Source organism: Danio rerio, chromosome 5 (assembly GCF_052040795.2).
Source record: "Danio rerio strain M-AB ecotype USA chromosome 5, GRCz13ab, whole genome shotgun sequence".
Classification (NCBI taxonomy): domain Eukaryota; kingdom Metazoa; phylum Chordata; class Actinopteri; order Cypriniformes; family Danionidae; genus Danio; species Danio rerio.
In genome coordinates, this window is record NC_141025.1 from 32,767,420 (window position 1) to 32,787,562 (window position 20,143).

The 20,143-nt window shown below is 37.4% G+C and overlaps 2 protein-coding genes across 6 annotated transcripts in view; one reads left to right on the plus strand and one right to left on the minus strand.

Annotated features, from left to right (window-relative positions):
* The window catches only part of eeig1b (estrogen-induced osteoclastogenesis regulator 1b), a 51,885-nt gene extending 42,074 nt beyond the window's left edge, over nucleotides 1-9,811 (minus strand). For 3 of the 4 annotated variants that reach the window (XM_087252839.1, XM_087252838.1, XM_087252837.1), the window contains exons 1-3: nucleotides 9,614-9,811; nucleotides 9,314-9,361; nucleotides 8,958-9,219 (exon numbers count right to left, since the gene is read on the minus strand). In XM_087252839.1, coding sequence (XP_087108965.1) covers nucleotides 8,958-9,103 — 146 coding nt within the window. In that variant the 5' untranslated portion in view covers nucleotides 9,104-9,219; nucleotides 9,314-9,361; nucleotides 9,614-9,811. 4 annotated transcript variants of the gene reach the window in all.
* Nucleotides 9,812-15,995: 6,184 nt separating this feature from the next.
* The window catches only part of slc25a25b (solute carrier family 25 member 25b), a 30,528-nt gene continuing 26,380 nt past the window's right edge, over nucleotides 15,996-20,143 (plus strand). For both annotated transcript variants that reach the window (XM_087252682.1, XM_087252683.1), the window contains exon 1: nucleotides 15,996-16,838. In XM_087252682.1, the coding sequence (XP_087108808.1) occupies nucleotides 16,515-16,838 (324 nt within the window). In that variant the 5' untranslated portion in view covers nucleotides 15,996-16,514. The remainder of the gene's footprint in view (nucleotides 16,839-20,143) is intronic.

Genomic DNA, 20,143 nt, shown 5'->3' on the forward strand with positions numbered 1-20,143 from the left:
AATGGGACAAGCAGGTCCGGGAAGACCTTTCATGATTGTAATGCAAAACAGACACATCGACCATAAAACCTGCAGTGAATAGACAATTTGTGTTTATGTGGTGGATTGTGGGAAGAGATAACAACCTAATATAATATTATAGCTTGAACTGCATCTGCAGTTAACGATAAGACATGTAATATATATGATAGATGTAATACTGACATTAATGTGTCCTTGAGCGTATGAGAAACCTGAATAAACCAGCCATAGAACGGCTTATCAGTCAGTTGCACAACTAACAAATGTGCCATAACCAAATCCCAGCGTCATACTTAGATTTAACAAGGAAAGGTGTGGAAACTACTCACTTTCTTTTATCTTAACTTACATGTTCATTAAAGGTGTGCATGGGCTTTACAATTGCTTGAGTGGGTTGTATATCAAGTGTCACTTTTTTCAGTGGTTTGGTACCTTGTTGCTAAGATACCAAACTCAAACAGCCGTGCGCACGAATGGGTTGTAGCAACGAAAAGAGATTGATTTGTTTTCATAATCTCGCATTGTTCATTAGCATAATCAGTGTGTCTGTTCTGGGGTGTAACTCTTTCAATGGAATCTCAAGAATGAGGTTTTGCTCGATTTATCAAAACTGGCATGTTCCCCATAACACTGAGAGAAACTGGATGCTGTTTCTTTCTTCAGCTTTCTCTTTGTGCGTTTAAGAAAAACAATCAGCACCAAAAGATCAAATATGACTTTATGAACCGAAGGTCAGTTACAGTGCTGAGCATACAAGTACACAAATCTCTCTATTAAATTCATATTTTAAATAGGAAGCTATACAATATATTTGTGCATAAACATTAGATTAGTCAGTACTAAAACCAAATCTGAAGCTTATCTAAACAAATTAACTTACCATAACAGTCCAAAAACTAGTGCACCCAAATTTATATGTTAGAGAAAAATATTCAATACAAATTTTAAAAAGTGAAATAAAATTTAAAAATTTAGTTGAAATTTTGTAGGTTGTAATTTTTTTTGCAATATTTTGCTTGAATTTAATTGCATTATTTTTCAATTTCTAAATATGTTTGGTGAAAAACATATTTAACTAAAATAATATTTTAATAAATATTAAAAATACAGTAAAAACATTAATATTGTAAATGTTTACAGAATTAAAAATATTAAGAAAAATTTTCAGAAGCCATTGCTCCAGTCTTTAGTGTCACATGATCCTTCAGAAATGATTTATTATCATTCATTATAAATATTGCAGTTTTACTGCTTAACATTTTATGTGGAAATCATGATTGTTTTTTTTACCAGGATATTTCAATGAATATAAACATGAAAAGAACACTATTTATTTGAACTCTTTCTAGCATTCAAAATATCTTTCTGGCACCTTACATAGTTATTATGATGGAAATGTTCATTGTCCCATCAAGGAAACAACCAAGCCTTCATTAATGAGCAAGGCAGGTATGGTTTTAATTTGCCCAAAATGGCCTGACTGCATGGCATGCTGGTGTGTGCATCCCTGTTCTCATAAAAATAAAAAGATCATTAAAACTATGAAATCATAGATGGTGGTCTGTGCAGAAATTAACTCCTGTGAATCAGACGCACAGGGCTGCTTGAGTGTTTATCATTAGTGGAAGGCAGGAGGAACAGAGCAGGAAGGAAGAGGGATGAGCACCCCTGTAATGATTACAATTATAGAGCAATTTCATCAAAAACTGACTTCAATGAAGAGACTTGGCCACACACACACACACGCACACGCACACGCACACGCACACGCACACGCACACGCACACACACGCACACACACCTCGCTCTCTCTCTCTCTCTCTCTCTCTCTCTCTCTCTAACAGTTGCCTTAGCAACTACTGCTGTATAACCTCTACCACTGTAATGATACACCTTAGAAAAGTCTGTGAAAAGAATCATTTAAAACTCAAACTACTCTTTCAAAATCATATGCTGTAATCACAAACAGAAAGCATCCAAAACAATTATGGTCACCCAACAGCTGTGATGACCATATACATTCATGATGGCATATCTTGATTTTAAATGACTAAGTGGACCTATAACTGCCCGCATATGTGCAGACCAACCATATAAAGCAGCCCATCAGCACTCTGTTTTCCTTCAGGCTCCACTGCCTTCTATTCCGCTCAGCAAGCCTGAACAGCCCCTGAAAATTAATGACTTCTATGTTCACGTCCTTATCAGCCATGCACCTCAGAGGAGGTGTTATCACCATGTTGATCCAATTTCTGCCAGATTAAATGCAAACCTGAAAATGCTGCAGAACGAGACTGATATCAGCTTAAACTGGCGAGATCTCACTCACTGATATTCATGCTCTACTGGCTATGAAAATCTTAAGGAAGCAAAGAAAATTTCTTAAGATAAATTTCAGTAAGTTTGTAAAAAGACCAATTCTTTAAACAAATCTCTAGGAATTCTAAAATATGTTGCATTCTTTTTATTAATAAGAAAATTACAGAGTGGCATATTGGCTCAGTGGTTAGCACTGCAGCCTCACAGCAAGAAGGTCACTGGTCCCGACTGGGCCAGTTGTCATTTCTGTGTGGAGTTTGCATGTTCTCCTGGTGCTCTCGTGGGTTTTCTCCGGATGCTCCGGTTTCCCCCACAGTCCAAAGACAATTTATGTGAATTGGGTAAACAAAATTGACCATAGTGTATAAATGTGTGTGTGAATAGGTGTTTCCCACTATTGGGTTGAGGCTGGAAGGGCATCAGCTGCATTAAATATATGCTGGAATAGTTGGTCATTCATTCCACTGTGGCGAATAAGGGACTAAGCTAAAGGAAAATAAATAAATGAATGAAAATGAGAGGATCAGTCACTGCACAGCATGGGCCTGTGTAAGTCTCTGGCGGTATGATAACCTTGGAAAAAAACATCATAGTGTTGTGATTACTGCTCTAAAATAAGCAATTTTAAATATCCGAGTAAAAATAAAAAAAACACCACATTACTTTACAACACTTAAAAAAAACATATACCTTAGGAACGGTATAACAGATTTTTTTTCCAAACCGCTGTAAACCTTGAAACCGGTTATTGCGTACGATGCGTACTGCAGTGTGAAGCGGCTTTCACACAGGAAGTGAAAAGTGCTGCGCTATGAAACCCATATTTTTCAATGGTTTGTGCCGTGCAAGGTTGGTTTGTTGCCACACTGATCAAAGCACAAGAGCAGCCGGGTGCACATTTCTCTAACGCTCCAGGGACAGACGAGTCTTCGCTGAGGCCATCTTCCAGCCTCTACCACGGCGACTGAAGCTCTGCACAAGACTTTTGGCCAGCGGAGAAACTAAAATGGTCGTGCCCAACTGAGTCTGGTTCTCTCAAGGTTTTTTTCCTTCACTCCCATCAGGTGAAGTTTTTTTTCCCTCTCCGCTGTCGCCACTGGCTCGCATGGTTCAGGATTGGTAAAGCTACGCATCGATAAATTTGCTCTTCAGTGTTTGAACTCTCAGTAATGATTAAATCACACTGAACTGAGCTAAACTGAACTGAACTGAACTTAAACACTAAAATCTGAACTACACTGTTCCATTTACTATGACCATTTATGTGAAGCTGCTTTGACACAATCTACATTGTAAAAGCGCTATACAAATAAAGCTGAATTTAATTGAATTGAATTAATGGCCCGTTTCCACTGAGTGGTACGGTACGGTTCGGTACGCTTTTATGGCCAAGTCCACTGTCAAAAAGCGTACCAAAAAAACGTATCGTACCACTTTTTCGGCACCCTTTCGAAAGGGTACCAAACTGAAGAAAGGGTACCAAGAGGTGGAGCTACACGTAAAGCTGAACGCTGATTGGTTACAGAGATACGTCACGAGCTTATGGAGCTACACAGAACGTAAACAAAGGCACCGCCATGTTTTTTTTAAATACAAAGCCGAGACATTACATGAAAATACTATATGCATATAATAATGGGATGACCCGGGCTCAAACAAACCTTATCGTATACACGAACAGACACACAGCCAAGAAGAAAAATCTGCCGTGTCCTGTTGTTGTTTTACGAGCCCGTCTAAAAGTGCGAGCGGTATTCGTTTTCTTCTGGGAGCTCACATCCGCATCTATATTTGATATAACAAACTTCTTGAGCTGATGAAGATAGCGTGCGTGTGTGTGTGTGTGTGATTATTGAAGTGTCCCCGTCATCTGATCCATTCAGAAAAAAGGACAAGAGCGAGAGTGAACTGGGAATGACAAAATGACTCTCTAAAAGAGCTTACATGTGCTGGTTAAGATTACAGACACAGATGAGAGGTTTGCACTGATGTGGGCTATATTGCATGTGTTTTTGAACTCAAATAAGAACTAAATGTTTGCTGTGTGTAATTTTTCTGTAATTAATAATATATCGGAGACAGTAAGTCACACATGTTGCATTTATTTAAATAATTGCAGACATTACAGTAGGCTATTTCATTGATCTGCAGTTATAATCAAATCATGTTCATAGAAAAGTTAGTAATAAACATTTATAAACAAGTATTTGTGTGTAAAGCATCTGTTTTGTGAGATGTGCTGCTCAATATGATATGTGAACGACCCGTACAGCTTTACTGTTGACATTTATTCGAGCGAGCATGACGTTGACTTAAACTTTATGTCGTACACCACGCCCACCAAAAGGGTACCCATAGTGGTGGAAATGCAAGCCTGATAAAGGTGACCCGTACCGACCCGAACCATACCATACTGTACCAGTCAGTGGGAACGAGTCATAATGTACCCCTTAGGCATGGGATGATAACCATTTTTAAGGTTTAATACAATTTGGAAAAGTTAATGTTTTAAAACCGCAAAACAAAAAAATTATACCTTTCCTAAGGCATTTGCAAGTGTTTTTTTTTTTTTTTTAACAATTATTTGATTTTGTTTTTTAGGGCAACAGCATCTCCAGCAGAGGACCCTCCACAACAAAAACTACTGGTCAGCACATGATTCAGCAAACTTAAAAAAATAAAAAAATAAAAATAAAAAAAATCACTTATAAAACCAACCTCCTATGCTGCTATTTGCATCCAATGTGCTATGCACCTGATCGTTGCAGTGGCTTACTTTATATCCAAAGTAAATAAAGACATCCAAAGATGCCTTTTCAACTTTTAAAAGAATCTGTGTTTTGTAAACTAAAAAAGATCACAATACCATCATACTGTGAAATATATACTGTGATATTTTTATCCAAGATTTTCATATCATCAGAATCTTATACCAGCCCATGCCAAAGTACCCCATAAACATATCTTTGCATGTACTGTACATGATCACCAGAAAAGCAAAGTCCGCAAAAGTATTTTATTCCAAATATTTACAGATTCTAGAACTAAATCTGGGGTACTATTGGTATGTCATGACTATGAGAGTTAAAACTTGTCAATCATTCGCTCCATAAGCTCAGTCCACACTGATAAAGAAGCCAGAAGGATGAAGAAACGTGAGAGAGTGAGAGAAAAGAATGAGCGAGGGGAGGAGGGCAGAGGGAAACTAGTCAGACAAACGCCTCTCTGTTTGGACGATCACTGAAGTCTCTGTCCTGTTCTTTGCTTTCCATCTCTCTCTTACCCTGATGTTCTCCTTTGTGCATTACTTCTCGATCAAATATCCATCTTGCATGCATTCCATCTTCAGTTTCTATCTTCCTTCTTGTTTTTTTCACTTTCTCTCTGTTGAAAAGTACCACACAAATCCAATCTAATCTCTCCATCGGTCCTGAGGAATGATGGTGTTGGGACATTCATGACATAACCCTCTCCTGCCTCCTCACATCAGATACACAAGGCATTGTGCAGAATGAATGCAGAGGGCAACTCAGTGCACCAGAACGAGGGCACTCACTGTGCCTGGCACCGCTAGCAAGTTAATGTGCCCACACAATACACCACCCCCAGTCATGTGCCACTAAAAACAACTTCACAACACAAGAAGGCTTCAAATAGACAGACACATTTTGGGCCTCCACTGCTACCGTTTCTTGTGTTTTCTGTGGAGGGCAATGAACAAGATTTTAACTTGCAGTTATATTGAAAATGGCTACATGAATTATTGGATCTGAAATACTAGTAAACTAATCTGTTCTTAAGGAAACCAATGGGATTTTGATGACATGGATTTTACTGATTCCAACATTGCACACAGCTGGTGTTATTCAATTTTTTTTATATCCACGTTTAAAAAAAAATTTAAATAAAGATTGCATTTATTTAATTAAAATATAGCTATATTTTAAATGATCACATTTTGTTTTTACAGCTTATTTGCTTTTGTTTTGTATTTTGAAGAAAACTGCTTTGATAAAAATGAGCAATGTTTCTTTAACAAAAAATAAGCATAAATATTTAATAATATTTTCTAAAGTATCACATGACACCAAATGCTGAAGTTATAACTTAAGTTGAAATAATAATTTCCCAATGACTTGTTTAATTGAATTTATTAATATTAAATGTGGCCTTGTAGCATTTCCAAACTGTTGTGTGTTTACACATTACTATAATTTTATTGTAATACATATTTGATATCCTATAAGGTGGCCCACACGGAATCTGTGCATGCAGAAATCCACAGATTTTTAGCCCATCGAGTCTATTTATTTACTTGTGTAAATGTGTGTCCATTTATATTTATTCTGTTTTTAATTTCAGAAATATTATTGACTAATATGAAAGTGTTCTTTTGATTTATTTACAATACAATTTGTAATGTAATATTGTCTGTCTTTTAGTAGATTTATATTATGATAGACTTTGAATTTGCATTGTAAACATCAGATAAAAGTTTAAATGCTATTATTTTATTTATTATGTTTTAGTAACAATACTCCAAAATAATTAAGCATAAATCTACAGATCTTTTACTAAATTTGGTGCAGAAATAACAAAAAATATCCGCAGATTCTGTCTGGGGCTACCAGTAAGAAAGTATAAATATTGATTACAAGAAAAATGACAAAACCAGTTATCTCTATTTGTTATCTATATTAGCAAGTAAACTAGTTTTTAATCCAGGAAATGAAAAAAAAAAAACTTGATGGAAACAAGCCTCATGCAATCAGAGTCAAATCATAGCTCTTACTGCTGATTCACTCAGATTTACGAATGCACCTTCATTGTTCTAATTAGGCTGTGTCTGATTAGACTTGCCCAACTGTGAGTCTAACCTACTAAGGACTTAAGCCTCTATTTATAAACAACCCTTCCACTGACATCTGTGCACCATCATTTTAAATCACAGTCCAAGTGCAGGAATGCGTTTAGAATTAGTCACAAACCAAAGAATTCATGAAAATGGACATGATTGCACACTTCAGGCTTTCTCTATGCAATGATTAAAGAGCACATCCTTTACCCAGCTGAACAGTGTAAAGAATGGCATACTGGTTTGACCCTGACCTCTAAAAAATGTCTTGGCTTTTGATTAGAGACCTGTTTACCCCCAAACCAACCTGTGTGGTCTTCTCAATGCATTTTAAACAGTCGCCAAAATTGTTCAGAGCTTCAGGGTGGGCAGAAGGGGGAAAAAACGAAAGGGTTCTTCACGAAACCTTTACCAAATCTCCAGTAATATATACAAACAATGCTTTTCACCTATGTTAAGAAGGGCTGCACGATACTGGAACAATCTAACACTGTGATATTTTGTTACTCTGCAATATATATTGCAATAAGGAATTTCAGATAACCTGAATCCTCTATTTGGAAAGAATTTATAATATAAGATGGATTGGGAGGATTCTGTAGGGCATAAAATATAATAAACAATATACAAGCTACATAACTACAATAAAGAAAAAAAAAACACTGAAATAAACGGTGTTTGTTTTCCTGCGTACTCAAACAGTATTTAGTTAAACAGTAATTGAATAGTCAAATGTAAAATAATGTCATTTTCGTTGAGTAAATTGTTTAAAATACTCATTGCTATTAAAGTTAAAGCAGTACAATTTATTTTGCCTAAATGCTACATAAATAAAATCCTCACACAGTCACAGGTCTGAAAAAAACGCATGTAAATCATCAATTATAATCCAGACTTAACATTGAGTATACCCGCAGAGTGACTATTGCGAATGATCACATTGCGATATTGATGCTGAAACGATATATTGTGCAGCCCTAATTTTCAGATGCTACACTTTAAACAGATACAATAATCCATCAATATTTAAACCTACATAACCTAGGTTTCAATCGAAATAAAACCTGTCAGCACCACAGTTAAGTGAAACAAGTGTAAAATCTTATTAGCAACCAGAGACTATCAAAGTACAACATTGTTCAGTCAATTTAACAGTGCTAATGTTGTTTTGAAGTCAAACTTACATATGACTTCAGACTGAATATTCAAATGAGCGTAGTAAATATTGTAGGGGGCGTTAAATGAACGAATGTGCAAATATAAAATCAACTTTACCTCAATGCAACTAGGCATGGGCCGGTAAAAGATTCTGACGGTATGACAACCTTGGATATAAATATTACGGTTTCATGGTTTTGCGGTATTGTGGTTACTGCTCTAAAATATATTCTTTTTAAATGTCTGGGTAAAAAACTAAAACTTTTTCCCTTTAAAAACCCAATATATTTTATTTACGGTAAACGTGTCAGACTAAATAATTCAAATGAATCATTGACTTCTCCTGTTTTCATTACAATTTAAAATGACATCTTTGGATATCTTTTCTGCTGGAGATACTGCTGTCCTAAAAAACAAAAAAAATCTTACACATACCTTAGGAACTTACAAAAAAATGACAGTTTTAAATCCTTGACTTTTACAAATCTTGAAAACAGTTATCGTCCCATGCCTAAATGCAACTATTTCGTCTGGCAGAAACCATGACTACCATAGCAACTCTGTGCAAGACCCAATCAGAGTCAGAGAAAGTCCCAGATCTTACCTGGATGAAGAAATGGAAAAGTCTCCACCATCCAACAGTCTGATTTTGCAGAAGAGCATCCCATTCACAAACGGCACAGCCGTGAGCTCCTCCAGGGTGAAGTGTATCTGAAACTTGAACTTCTTCTTTTTCATTAAAAACGCCATGTTTTTTTTCTTCTGAGACTGTGGATAACTGAAGATGGAGGTAGACAAATTCAGGCTGCGTTTCCTTTAATCTGGTGCTTGAAAGTCCTCAATGAATGTGCTTTGGTTCAGCATCTCTGAGAGAAGTGAAGCAGGGTTGGTGTAAAACAGTCAGGGTAAAAAAGACTGAGCCTAAATTAATTTAGCATTAGAAACGATATAACAACTCACCTTAAAAGCACTTTATTGGGCAGCACTGTGAGAAAGCTACAGTCTCGACTGAAAAGCAAACACAATACCCAGAGAGTTAGTTACCTTGAAGAGGTCCATTATATCCAGGTGTAAAGATCCCTGGGACACTGACACCCTTCACAAAATCACGAAAAAGTTACTGTGCTCCTAAAGAGTTACTGAAAACATTTGGAGAGATGACTTGTTTATATTTTCTCTGTACTAATCGAAAGCAGTCGCCTGCTGTTTCCAATGTACGTTAGTTGCTGAAAATTAGAGTAGAGACAGCTGAATACTTACGTCGACGAGCCGTTTTCATGTGGCAGCCAGAACAGGAATCAGTGGACGGGATGACTTAGAAAACGTCCCATCATATAATTACTACTAACCAGAGTTTACGTTAACCGTATCAAAATCAACTGATTGGCGTTGAGTGAAAAGCTGACTGCTGAGCGCTGAAAGTGTCTCTCCGTCTATTTAGTGAACTCAGTAAGCGCCGCCTCCATGGACGCGTGGATTTCCCTAAATACAGCCAGCAGTCACAGAGAGCGTGTCCAACTCCCGTTACATCCGCTAAACCGCAAAACTACTACGTACATATCTATAACGCCGACAAACGACTAACATGTTGAGTTCAGACGCGGTAAATACTGCTATACTCTAACGTAGGTTAAGATACCGGCTTCGTTGATTCACCAGAAGCCTAAATACCATTAGCAGTTCCTACTGTGGCCGAAAATAAATGTTCACGTTGTCAAGGAGAATCACAAGAGTTGTGAATAATGACAATTTCGCGCGTTTGTGCTGAGGGAGAAATGCATCGTTTTTGTCTAAAATACACGTAGCGCCATCTTGTGGCCGGACATATGCTAACGATGTTGTAGTTCAGTTGTCAAATTCAATTCCTGGAGGGCCGAAGCCCTGCACAGTTTAGTTCCAACCCTGCTCCAACACACTTACCTGTAGGTTTTAAACAAGCCTGAAGGACTCAATTAGTTTGATTAGGTGTGTTTAATTAGGGTTGGAACTAAACTGTGCAGAGCTGCGGCCCTTTTGGAACTGAGTTTGACACCTGTGTTGTAGTTTACATGTCGACGTAGGCATACGGTCCAAATTTGCTGCTAATAACCTAACCTTAAGATGCCTAACCAAAGTCCTAACACTAGTTACTATTACCCGGCAGGTACTAACACTTGTGCACTATCAACACATAAGATATATCTGATACGTCCTCAGTACGCCCATATTAGTAACTACAGTATATCTAAGTGTATGTTGTCACTTCCTATTAGCATTTTTATACTTTTTTCCATTTGTGAACTTTCTATATTAAATAAATATAACAAGCTGAATGTTGGGGGGAAAGGGAGAAATTTACAAATTTGAGTAAATTAGCTTTATTCCTTAATAACTAAGGGATGGAAATTTAACGCAATATTGCTTTATATTCTGGGAATAATGGTGAGATGTAAGGTGAATTGTAAACGATGGTACACAGAAGAAGTTAAATGATTTTATGAAGACCTGTAAAAAGCAAGTATAAGTTTAGGGGGGCATGATTTGTATCTGTGAAATGTAGCTATATCCTAAACAACCTATATGAGCAATATCATGAGTAGCAGTGCAACATGGCTGTATATCGGCACTAGTGGGAGGCCTGTGTTGACACAAGTCTGTGGGCCGAGTGCCTTAGAGAACCACCAGTGACGATGTAAAGTCACATCGCACTGAGTGTGATATTGCGTTTATACAACAGTTCAACGGCATGATAGTGCATATAAAAAGAAGAAAATCAAACAAGGAGTCTCCAAATCCTTTTGTACAAGGAACTATTTTCTTCTCCAGCTGATGTCAGAACAGCAAAAATGTCAGAAAAACCCTGCAACATACAAAAGAGAAAAATTGACTTAGAATGTCACTTCTTAGATTTATAATGATTTGATCAAGTAGTTTGAAATTTTATGCTGATTTTTTCTTCTCTAAGGGCTTATCATGCGGTCTCTGTCACCATCTTGTGGGTGGACAACGTCAAACGTATTTGCTGTGCTACAAAGCAACAACATTCCTGCCTACAAAAAGCCTCAAAAGTACATTTTGTTGTCCAACAGCTGCAATATTTGTCTCTAACTGCAGTCCTCTGCATGTCACTCATATGGGCAAAGTAATACACAAGAGTGAAGAGGCTGTACGAGTTCTGATATCTGCTATTACCCAGATTCGAGAACCAGACAGAAGTGTTGTATAAATAAGATAATTGCAGGCTAAGAGGAAACTTGAAAACTTGAAGAACAATGGGGGAAAATAAATTCATTCATTTTCTTGTCGGCTTAGTCCATTTATTAATCCAGGGTCACCACAGCGGAATGAATTACCAACTTATCCAGCAAGTTTTTTTTACGCAGTGGATGCCCTTTCAGCCGCAACCCATCTCTGGGAATCATCCACACACACACTACAGACAATTTAGCCAACCCAATTCACCTGTGCCGCATGTCTTTGGACTGTGGGGGAAACTGGAGCACCCGGAGGAAACCCACGCGAAGACAGGGAGAACATGCAAACTCCACACAGAAACACCAACTGAGCTGAGGTTCAAACCAGTGACCCAGCGGCCTTCTTGCTGTGAGGCGACAGCACTACCTACTGCGCCACTGCCTCGCCCATGGGGGAAAATTACTGCTTTTATTTGATGTTTCTTATTAAGCCTTCCTACAGGGATTGTCCACTGAGTCATAGCTGCATGACTAAAATTGAACGGGAGTTCACAAAGAAAAACACAGAAGTGTTGTTGACATTTAGGAAAGCCAAACCACTTTATTAATTCATTCATTCATTCATTCATTCATTCATTCATTTATTTATTTATTTATTTATTTATTTATTTATTTATTTATTTATTTGTTTGTTTATTTGTTTGTTTGTTTTATTGCAACACAATTAGCATTAATACAGCATAAAATTGATAAAATTCTGCCTTCAAGGGTTTTCAACAGAATAAAAGAATATCAAATTAGTATTACACACAAGAACAGAAAAAAACTGATAAAAGGAGAGATAGAGAGTGAGATAATACATTGTATATTATTAATTAATTACTTCTCAATAAGAAAAGAAAGTATTAATAAAAGATGACAACAACTTCAAATAAGATCCAATCTTCTTCCAAGCTAGCCACAGTTTCAATAATCATATATTATATTACAACCAACAATGATTGTTTAGTTTTCCAATGTTGACTAATTATTTTTTTAGCTAGTAATTGTGATATAAATTAATTATATGATGCAACATTTCCTTTAAAAAATAATACTAACAGCATTTTTTTTTATAACTCCCAACATCAGTACAGGATTGCAGTACTATAAGGAATGAAGGTAAGTGTTAATATTACCATTATTGCAATGGACTATTATGTACTGGAGACTTTTATGTTGTACTTTTTATGTCTACTGGAAACTACAACAAATATGCAGTTTATCAGAATTACTACCACAGTTATATTTACTTTAATAGGTAGATTTTTTTCCACTAATCCTTTGTTACAAAAACATTAATAAATGAAACATGCTCCTTGTAACAATAATTTACACACCAACTTGATCTTGAAAATATAATGCATGCAAACATATTTAATAGTTTATCAAATTCTGTCTTTCAAGCTGCCTGCAAAATCAGTCTGCTGTTGATTAATCTGTCAGAGATGAGTTTGCAGAGATGCAGAGTTTCAACTTGTGATGGCCTTCATTATTCGAAAAATGTTACAAGAGTAATACCCAGAGTTTTAAAAAAAAACTCAAAAATGTTAGCTCTGAACACAGAAAATTGCAGTATGCATGGTTTCTCCACCAGGTGTCTCTCCTAAATAAATTTTGTGATTTGACCCTTATTGTAAGGTATTGGAGTCTGAGTCGCAAAAACAGGTTTATCTGTACTTATGACAGCTATTTTTAGTACACTGGAGTATCATTCACAATTTTAACAGCACACAGCATAAACAATCTGTATATACACACATAAATGCATATTCATGTGTGTTCATAGACTGAAAATCATTATTGATGAAGCGTACTTTAATATTTAAAGGAAATTCAATCAGATATTTTAATTATTATATACATATACAGTTGAAGTCAGAATTATTAGCCCCCTGAATTAGACCCCCTGTTAATTTTTTTCCCAATTTCTGTTCAACAGTCAGTAGATTTTTTCAGCACATTTCTAAACATAAAAGTTTTAATAACTCATTTCTAATAACTGATTTATTTGTCTTTGCCATGATGAAAGTACATAATATTTGACTAGATATTTTTCAAGACACTTCTATACAGCTTAAAGTGACATTTAAAGGCTTAACTAGGTTAACTAGGCAAGTTATTGTAAAAAGATGGATTGTTCTGTAGACTATCGAAAAATGTATAGCTTAAAGGGGCTAATAATTTTGTCCTTTAAATGGTGTTTAAAAAATTAATAACTGCTTTTATTCTTGCTGAAAAAATACAAGTCAGACTTTCTCCTGAAGAAAAAATATTATCAGACATACTGTGAAAATTTCCTTGCTCTGTTAAACATAATTTGGGAAATATTTAAAAAAGAAAAAAATCAAAGGGGGGCTAATAATTCTGACTTTAACTGTATATATTTTTTAAATATTACTTGTAATTGCTGGGTAGAGTCATCTCAGCTGTATTGTTACAGCAGAAACGTATAATGCAGATGGACTAAAAATTCCTTGATTGCTCTTCGTTTTGTGCTGCGAAATCTATGTAATTATAATTATATATATATATATATATATATATATATATATATATATATATATATATATATATATATATATATATATATATATATATATATATATATATATATATATAGGTGACAATATATGTCCAACATGCATTGGGAACAAATCTGCCTCTAACCTCAAACTCCCAAGGCAACCTCCACACAATGCCACGAGGGACACGGTCGAATGCCTTCTCCAAGTCTTCAAAACACATGTGGACTGGTTGGGCATACTCCCATGAACCCTCGAGCACCCTGGTGAGGGTATAGAGCTTATCTAGTGTACCATGGCCTGGACAAAAAACGCATTGTTCCCCCAAGATTCTAGGTTCAACCATCGGCCGGAACCTCCTCTCCAGTACCCTGGCATCTAGACTTTTTCAGTGAGGCTGAGGAGTGTGATCCCCCTATAGTTGGAGTACCCTCCCCGGTCCCCCTTTCTTAAAAATTGGTACCACCACCCCAGTTGCACAGTCCAGAGGTACTGTCCCTGACCTTCATGCGATATTGTAGAGACGGGTCAGCCAAGTCAGCCTCACAACGTCCAGAGACCTAAGACACACAGGGTGAATCTCATCCACCCCAGCTGCTTTGCCACTGCGGAGCTTGCAAACTACCTTAATGACCTCAGCTTGGGTGATAGGTTATCACTTTATCACCAATTTTGTTCAGAATTTTTATGGACAGAGTTTCAAAGCGCTGCCTTAGGCTGGAGGGTCCGGTTCGGGGACCACAGGATTTCATCTTTGTTATGTTGGCTTCATCGAACATGGACCTTCAGCATGCACTGGGGCGGTTTGCTGCAGAGTGTGAGGTGGCTGGGAGGAAAATCATCAGCACCTCCAAGTCCAAGGCCTTGGTACGCCACCGGAAAAAGGAGCTTTGGGACATGACCGAAAAGACAAGATCTCGGATATTTGCGGCCGAAATGAGTTTCCTTCACAGGGTGGCAGGGCGCATCCTCATATATAGGGCTCTGTCACCCTGGAGGAGCTCGAAGTAGAGCCGTTGCTCCTCCACATCGAGAGAAGTCAGCTAATGTGGCTCGGGCATCTGTTTTGGATGCCTCCTGGATGCTTACCTAGCGAGGTGTTCCAGGCATGTCTCACTGGTAAGAGGCCTCGGGGAAGACCCAGGACAAGCTGAAAGGACTTTGTCTCTTGGCTGACCTGTGTTTTTAACATATTTTTTATGTGGTAAAGCTGAACAACTAAACTGTATTTTTATATTATCTTAATTTTCTATTTATTATTAATATTATTTTTTTTTTCATACGCCATGTGTTGCGGACCTCTTGGCCAGGTCACTTTTGTAAATGAGATCTTGATCTCAATCGTTTTATTTTTATCTGGTTAAATAAAGAAACACATAATGCCTCGGGAGTCGGGACCCCCCTGGAAGAGCTGGAGGATGTAGGTGGTCTGACCTGAGGGAAGTCTGGGGTTCTCTCCTTAGACTGCTGCCCATGCGACCCAGCCCCGGAAAAGTGGTAGAATGCATGATTGAATGAATGAATATATATGTATGTATGTTTGTATGTATATATATACATAGAGAGAGAGATAGAGAGAGAGAGAGAGAGAGAGAGAGAGAGAGAGAGAGAGAGACAGATAGATATATTGAAACATATTAAAAACGTGTAGCCATTGACTTTCATAGGTTTTTTTCTCGATGCCAATGGCTACCGGTGTCCAACATTCTTGAAATTATCTTTTTATGCGTTCAACAGAAATGCTAACTGTTTAAAGCTTGGTGTAGATTAGCGCTAAACTATCCCTTTGAGGTCAATGGGGAATGAGACAGGCGTGACGACTAGACAAGCTGGAGTGTGATTGGTAACTGAATGCGTCGGTCAATCGCATCATTAACCCCTCCCACTCCAAAGGCATTTCCTGTCGAACACGAGATTTCGCCCGCCCAAGTACCGGCATTCTCGTTGCATCAGCTGTCACTCAGACCGCCAATTCAAACCGGATAACCTTTGAAAATTCACAAACTCCAGCATTTCGACCCGAAACGACATTCGGAACGATGTATGGGCCGGATTACGCCGATTCGCCTGCGTTTTTCGCTTTAGTAGAACCCGAAGTACCGGCGGGACATCCTTCCTTCCAGCTCATCACTATGACCGGGAGCCCGGAATGCCGCTATAGCGAGTGAATGATCGAGCCATCTAACCTCACTCCAAAACATATCACGCAGATTGTTGAAGGGAAAAGGCTCAAAATAATCGATAATTCCGTGGACATATTTGGAAGCTTATCTGTACGCACGTCTGTCACGCTTCTTGGGTGAAAGCTATCGCGTGCGCAGCCGTAGGCTCGCGTTCCCTCTCACACAGAGAAAGAGACAGATAGACTGTACGGGAAACTGCTTTACCAGCCGCTGAATTGGTCTGGATTTTGGCGCGTGTGAAATGCACAAGAGGAGCTCGATCGTTTCCCCGTTGCTCAGTGGTGTTTTCTGCCAGTGCCGCCCAGAGGAGTATCAGGGCTCGGACCCCGGGGGTGGCCGGACTCAAGGCTCCACGCTGGCCGCAGTATCGGTCTCCGAGCACGGCCATGATGAGTCCTGCGACTCCCCGCATCAGTGCCCGGTCTGCGGCGGACCCGAGCAGGAGCATCGGCTGAAGGTGCTCTTCCAGATCCTGGATGTCAACAGAGATGGAGGCATCTGTGTCAACGACCTGACCATCGGACTGAAGAAACTGGGCGTCCACCGCACTGAACATGAACTTATGGTGAGCTACTTTACCTCCAATTTGAGGAATCCCACCATTTTTTCTTTTAAATTACGCACGTAGAAATAACAGACGTAGAAAAGGCGAAACATGCTTATAAATCATTTTGTATTAACCCACAGAACAAAGTTAAATACCTCTAGACAATTAGATTCTAACTCAAACACCTCTAGTGTGAGTTTTCCCACTAAATCTGTAGATTTGGGCGACATTTGCCTAGCACATTGACTCTAATGACATCTGTGCCTGTCCTTTCTCTCCACTATGTGAAGAGGATTGCTGTATTTCCTAGGATTACTGTTGTTTTCAGTGTGTTTGATGTGGACATATGGCTATTGGCTAAAAGAGCTCTGTTGTTGGGTGAACACTATTAATGATAACACATAATATAAGAATTGCTTTTGCTTTAGTTTCTATTTTGGAGCAGTTGTGTGGGAGAATGTCTAACCAAATATGTTTAAAAAGATGATTAAAAGATTCAGCAAGTTAAAATGGTTTAGTTGACTTTTTCTTTAGGTAGAGCTTCAAGAAACTTTTACTCGCTTTTACCCTATTTACTATCTAAAACAACTATTAGAGAAATATTACATAAAGATAATATAATTATATCTTTATATAAAGTACAATTTGAACACCTATAGACTTTACATAATTAATTTTGATAATTTATTTCAAAACTTGGATGTTTTTTATTGCCTTGCCTCTCATAATTATTATTAAAGTCCCCATGAAATCAGAGTAAAGATTTTTCAGATGTTAGTATCATTGTGTTAGACTTAAGCTTATCTATAAGCTAGAATGACTAAATTCACAAATTACAAACATCCATAGCTTGCAGTTTGTCACTTCTGTCTTAATGGATCAACAACATTTTTGATGTTACCTTATTGACCTTATTCTGCAATCGACATGGGCCGGTATAAGATTCTGACGGTATATGATAATCTTGGATAATAATATTACAGTTTCACGGTATTGTGATTATTGCTCTAAAATATATTATTTTTAAATGACTGGGTAAAAACTAAACCTTTTTTACCCCTTTGAACACAAAACTTTTATTTTAGGAAACATTTATAATATTTTGGAACTTGAAACATGTCAGGCTGAATAATTCAAAGGAATCATTAACGTCTACTGTCTTCATCAGTTTCAAAAACTCTGACTTTATTACAATTTAAAGTGGCATCTGTAGATATCTTTTCTGCTGGAGATACAGTTGTCCTGAAGGAAAAAAAAAACGTAAATAAAAAGAATTGTACATATACGTTAGCTTTAGTATAGCAGAATATTTTGACGGTTTTAAAAGTTTGAATTTTTTCAACCGAGATATACCTTGAAAACCGTTTTCATCCCTCACCTATTCTGTTATGCAGAAGTGTGTGTTGTTTGGTGAACATTTCAGAACTTTCGATTTAGTTGCCTGTATAGGGGGGAAATTACTAGGAATAATAAACACCATAAATGGTGGGTCTACTCTCTCTACATGAAACTGTGTTCATGACATTATACATAAAAAGTAGAATATAATAGAAAAGTACTGGTTAGCAACATCAAGCAGCATAACAAGCTGTTTTTAACATCTAAACATCAATGGAAATGAATGAGATCGTAAGTCTAATGACAAAAAGAATCTGATGGTTGCGCCTGCTCTAATATGAAGAATAAGGTTAATACTTCAGTTTCTTGTCAAATCTTCTGACCAATCAATCGCACTCTAGTATTAGGCATGTCCCGCCCCTTTCAAGATGCTTTTCATTTCTCTCAGTGCTGTGATGAAAAACTAAACACTATTGGCCGTTTTTTTAAAAGGGAGGAGCTAGTGTATGTCTCACACTGTCTTTAAGTATTAGTTGAAATTATGTAGCAAAAATGTACATTTCAAGTACATGCCAGTTGTACTTTTCTCTATCATGTTTATTAGATATGAATCTAGAATAAAATGTAATTATCCAACAGTGACGGAAATGCGTAGCTAGCAAGAGTCTCTCGAGAACAAACAAAGTGAAGAATTCCCAGAGATGGGAAAACAGAAAAACTGCTTTGACTGATTGTAATCTGTTAAAACTCTATTTGTATTCAAGGAATGTGAGATAAGGACACAAATGTTTCACTTTTAGGCTTTGAGGGAGTACAATAGATTGTACAACTGCTCCATATCAGCCTCAGCAGCATGTTTTAAAAGCATCCTGCATATCCGGGAATCGTGCTCCCGTGTACTGTTCACCTGGAATGTGATCAGCTTCTGTAGAGCCGCTGTCATTTATGATTTACCACCAGTGGTTTTCTATCTCCCACCCCCGTCTGTTCTTCTATGACGGGGGAAGGTGAGCGGGTTTAGCCTAGAAAGGTAGCGTATTGTTAGTGATGTTTAGATCATAAACTGTTGGCGAGTTTCAGAGATTATTTCCTCACTCATTATCCAATAATGAAGACAAACATGTTCTACATGCCACAGTTCTGATTCATTCTGAATGTTTCATCTCTGGGCGCGTTTTAAATCGCTTGTTGGTTTGTGACTAGCTCTCCTTAAGGTCAAACATTTTTTGGAGAACGGACAAAAGCCCGGCTGCAGTATTTTGCGCATCAAGAATTCTTTTGTTTGACTTCTAACAAAAGCACTTTAGACAAAACCGAAAGTTCGTCTATGGTGGATCAGCTGAGATTTTTTCTGGCGCTTCTCTTATAGACCAGTAACGGTGTTATTACATGTTTAATTGTGAAGGTCAAGCAAGTTTACTGATTATTTCACAAGCACTCATGCAGATGAATGACATCTGCTGCTTCAATTATGGAGAGCAAAAATAACCTTAATAATCAAGGCTGGATTGCACTTGTGGATCCTTGAATATGATTTGCATGCTGGGTTTGCAAATGGATTAAGAAAATAAATGCAAATGCAGAGCCTGAGTTTTTCAGTTCAGAGACAATTAAAATCAGAAGTTTTGTTTGCTTGTTTGTTTGCTTTATTTATAGAGCACATTTAAAAACAACAGATGTTGACCAAAGTGCTTTACAAAAAGACCAGCATACAAAATCTATACTTATATATAAAAATACGCAAAATATGTAAAACAGATTAAAATTTATTAATTGCAATCAAAAAGCAAGAGACAGAAGGTGATTTTTTAGATGAGACTTAAAAGCACTAAGGGAAGAACATGACCTGATATGTAAAGGCAGACCATTCCACAGACGGGGGGCTGTAGCAGAAAAAGCCCTGGAAGCTGAAAAGTTGATTGTTGCATAAGTAGCTAAAAGTCTTTATATCTGTAAGGACATGCTAAATGCTTTTAAATTACAAT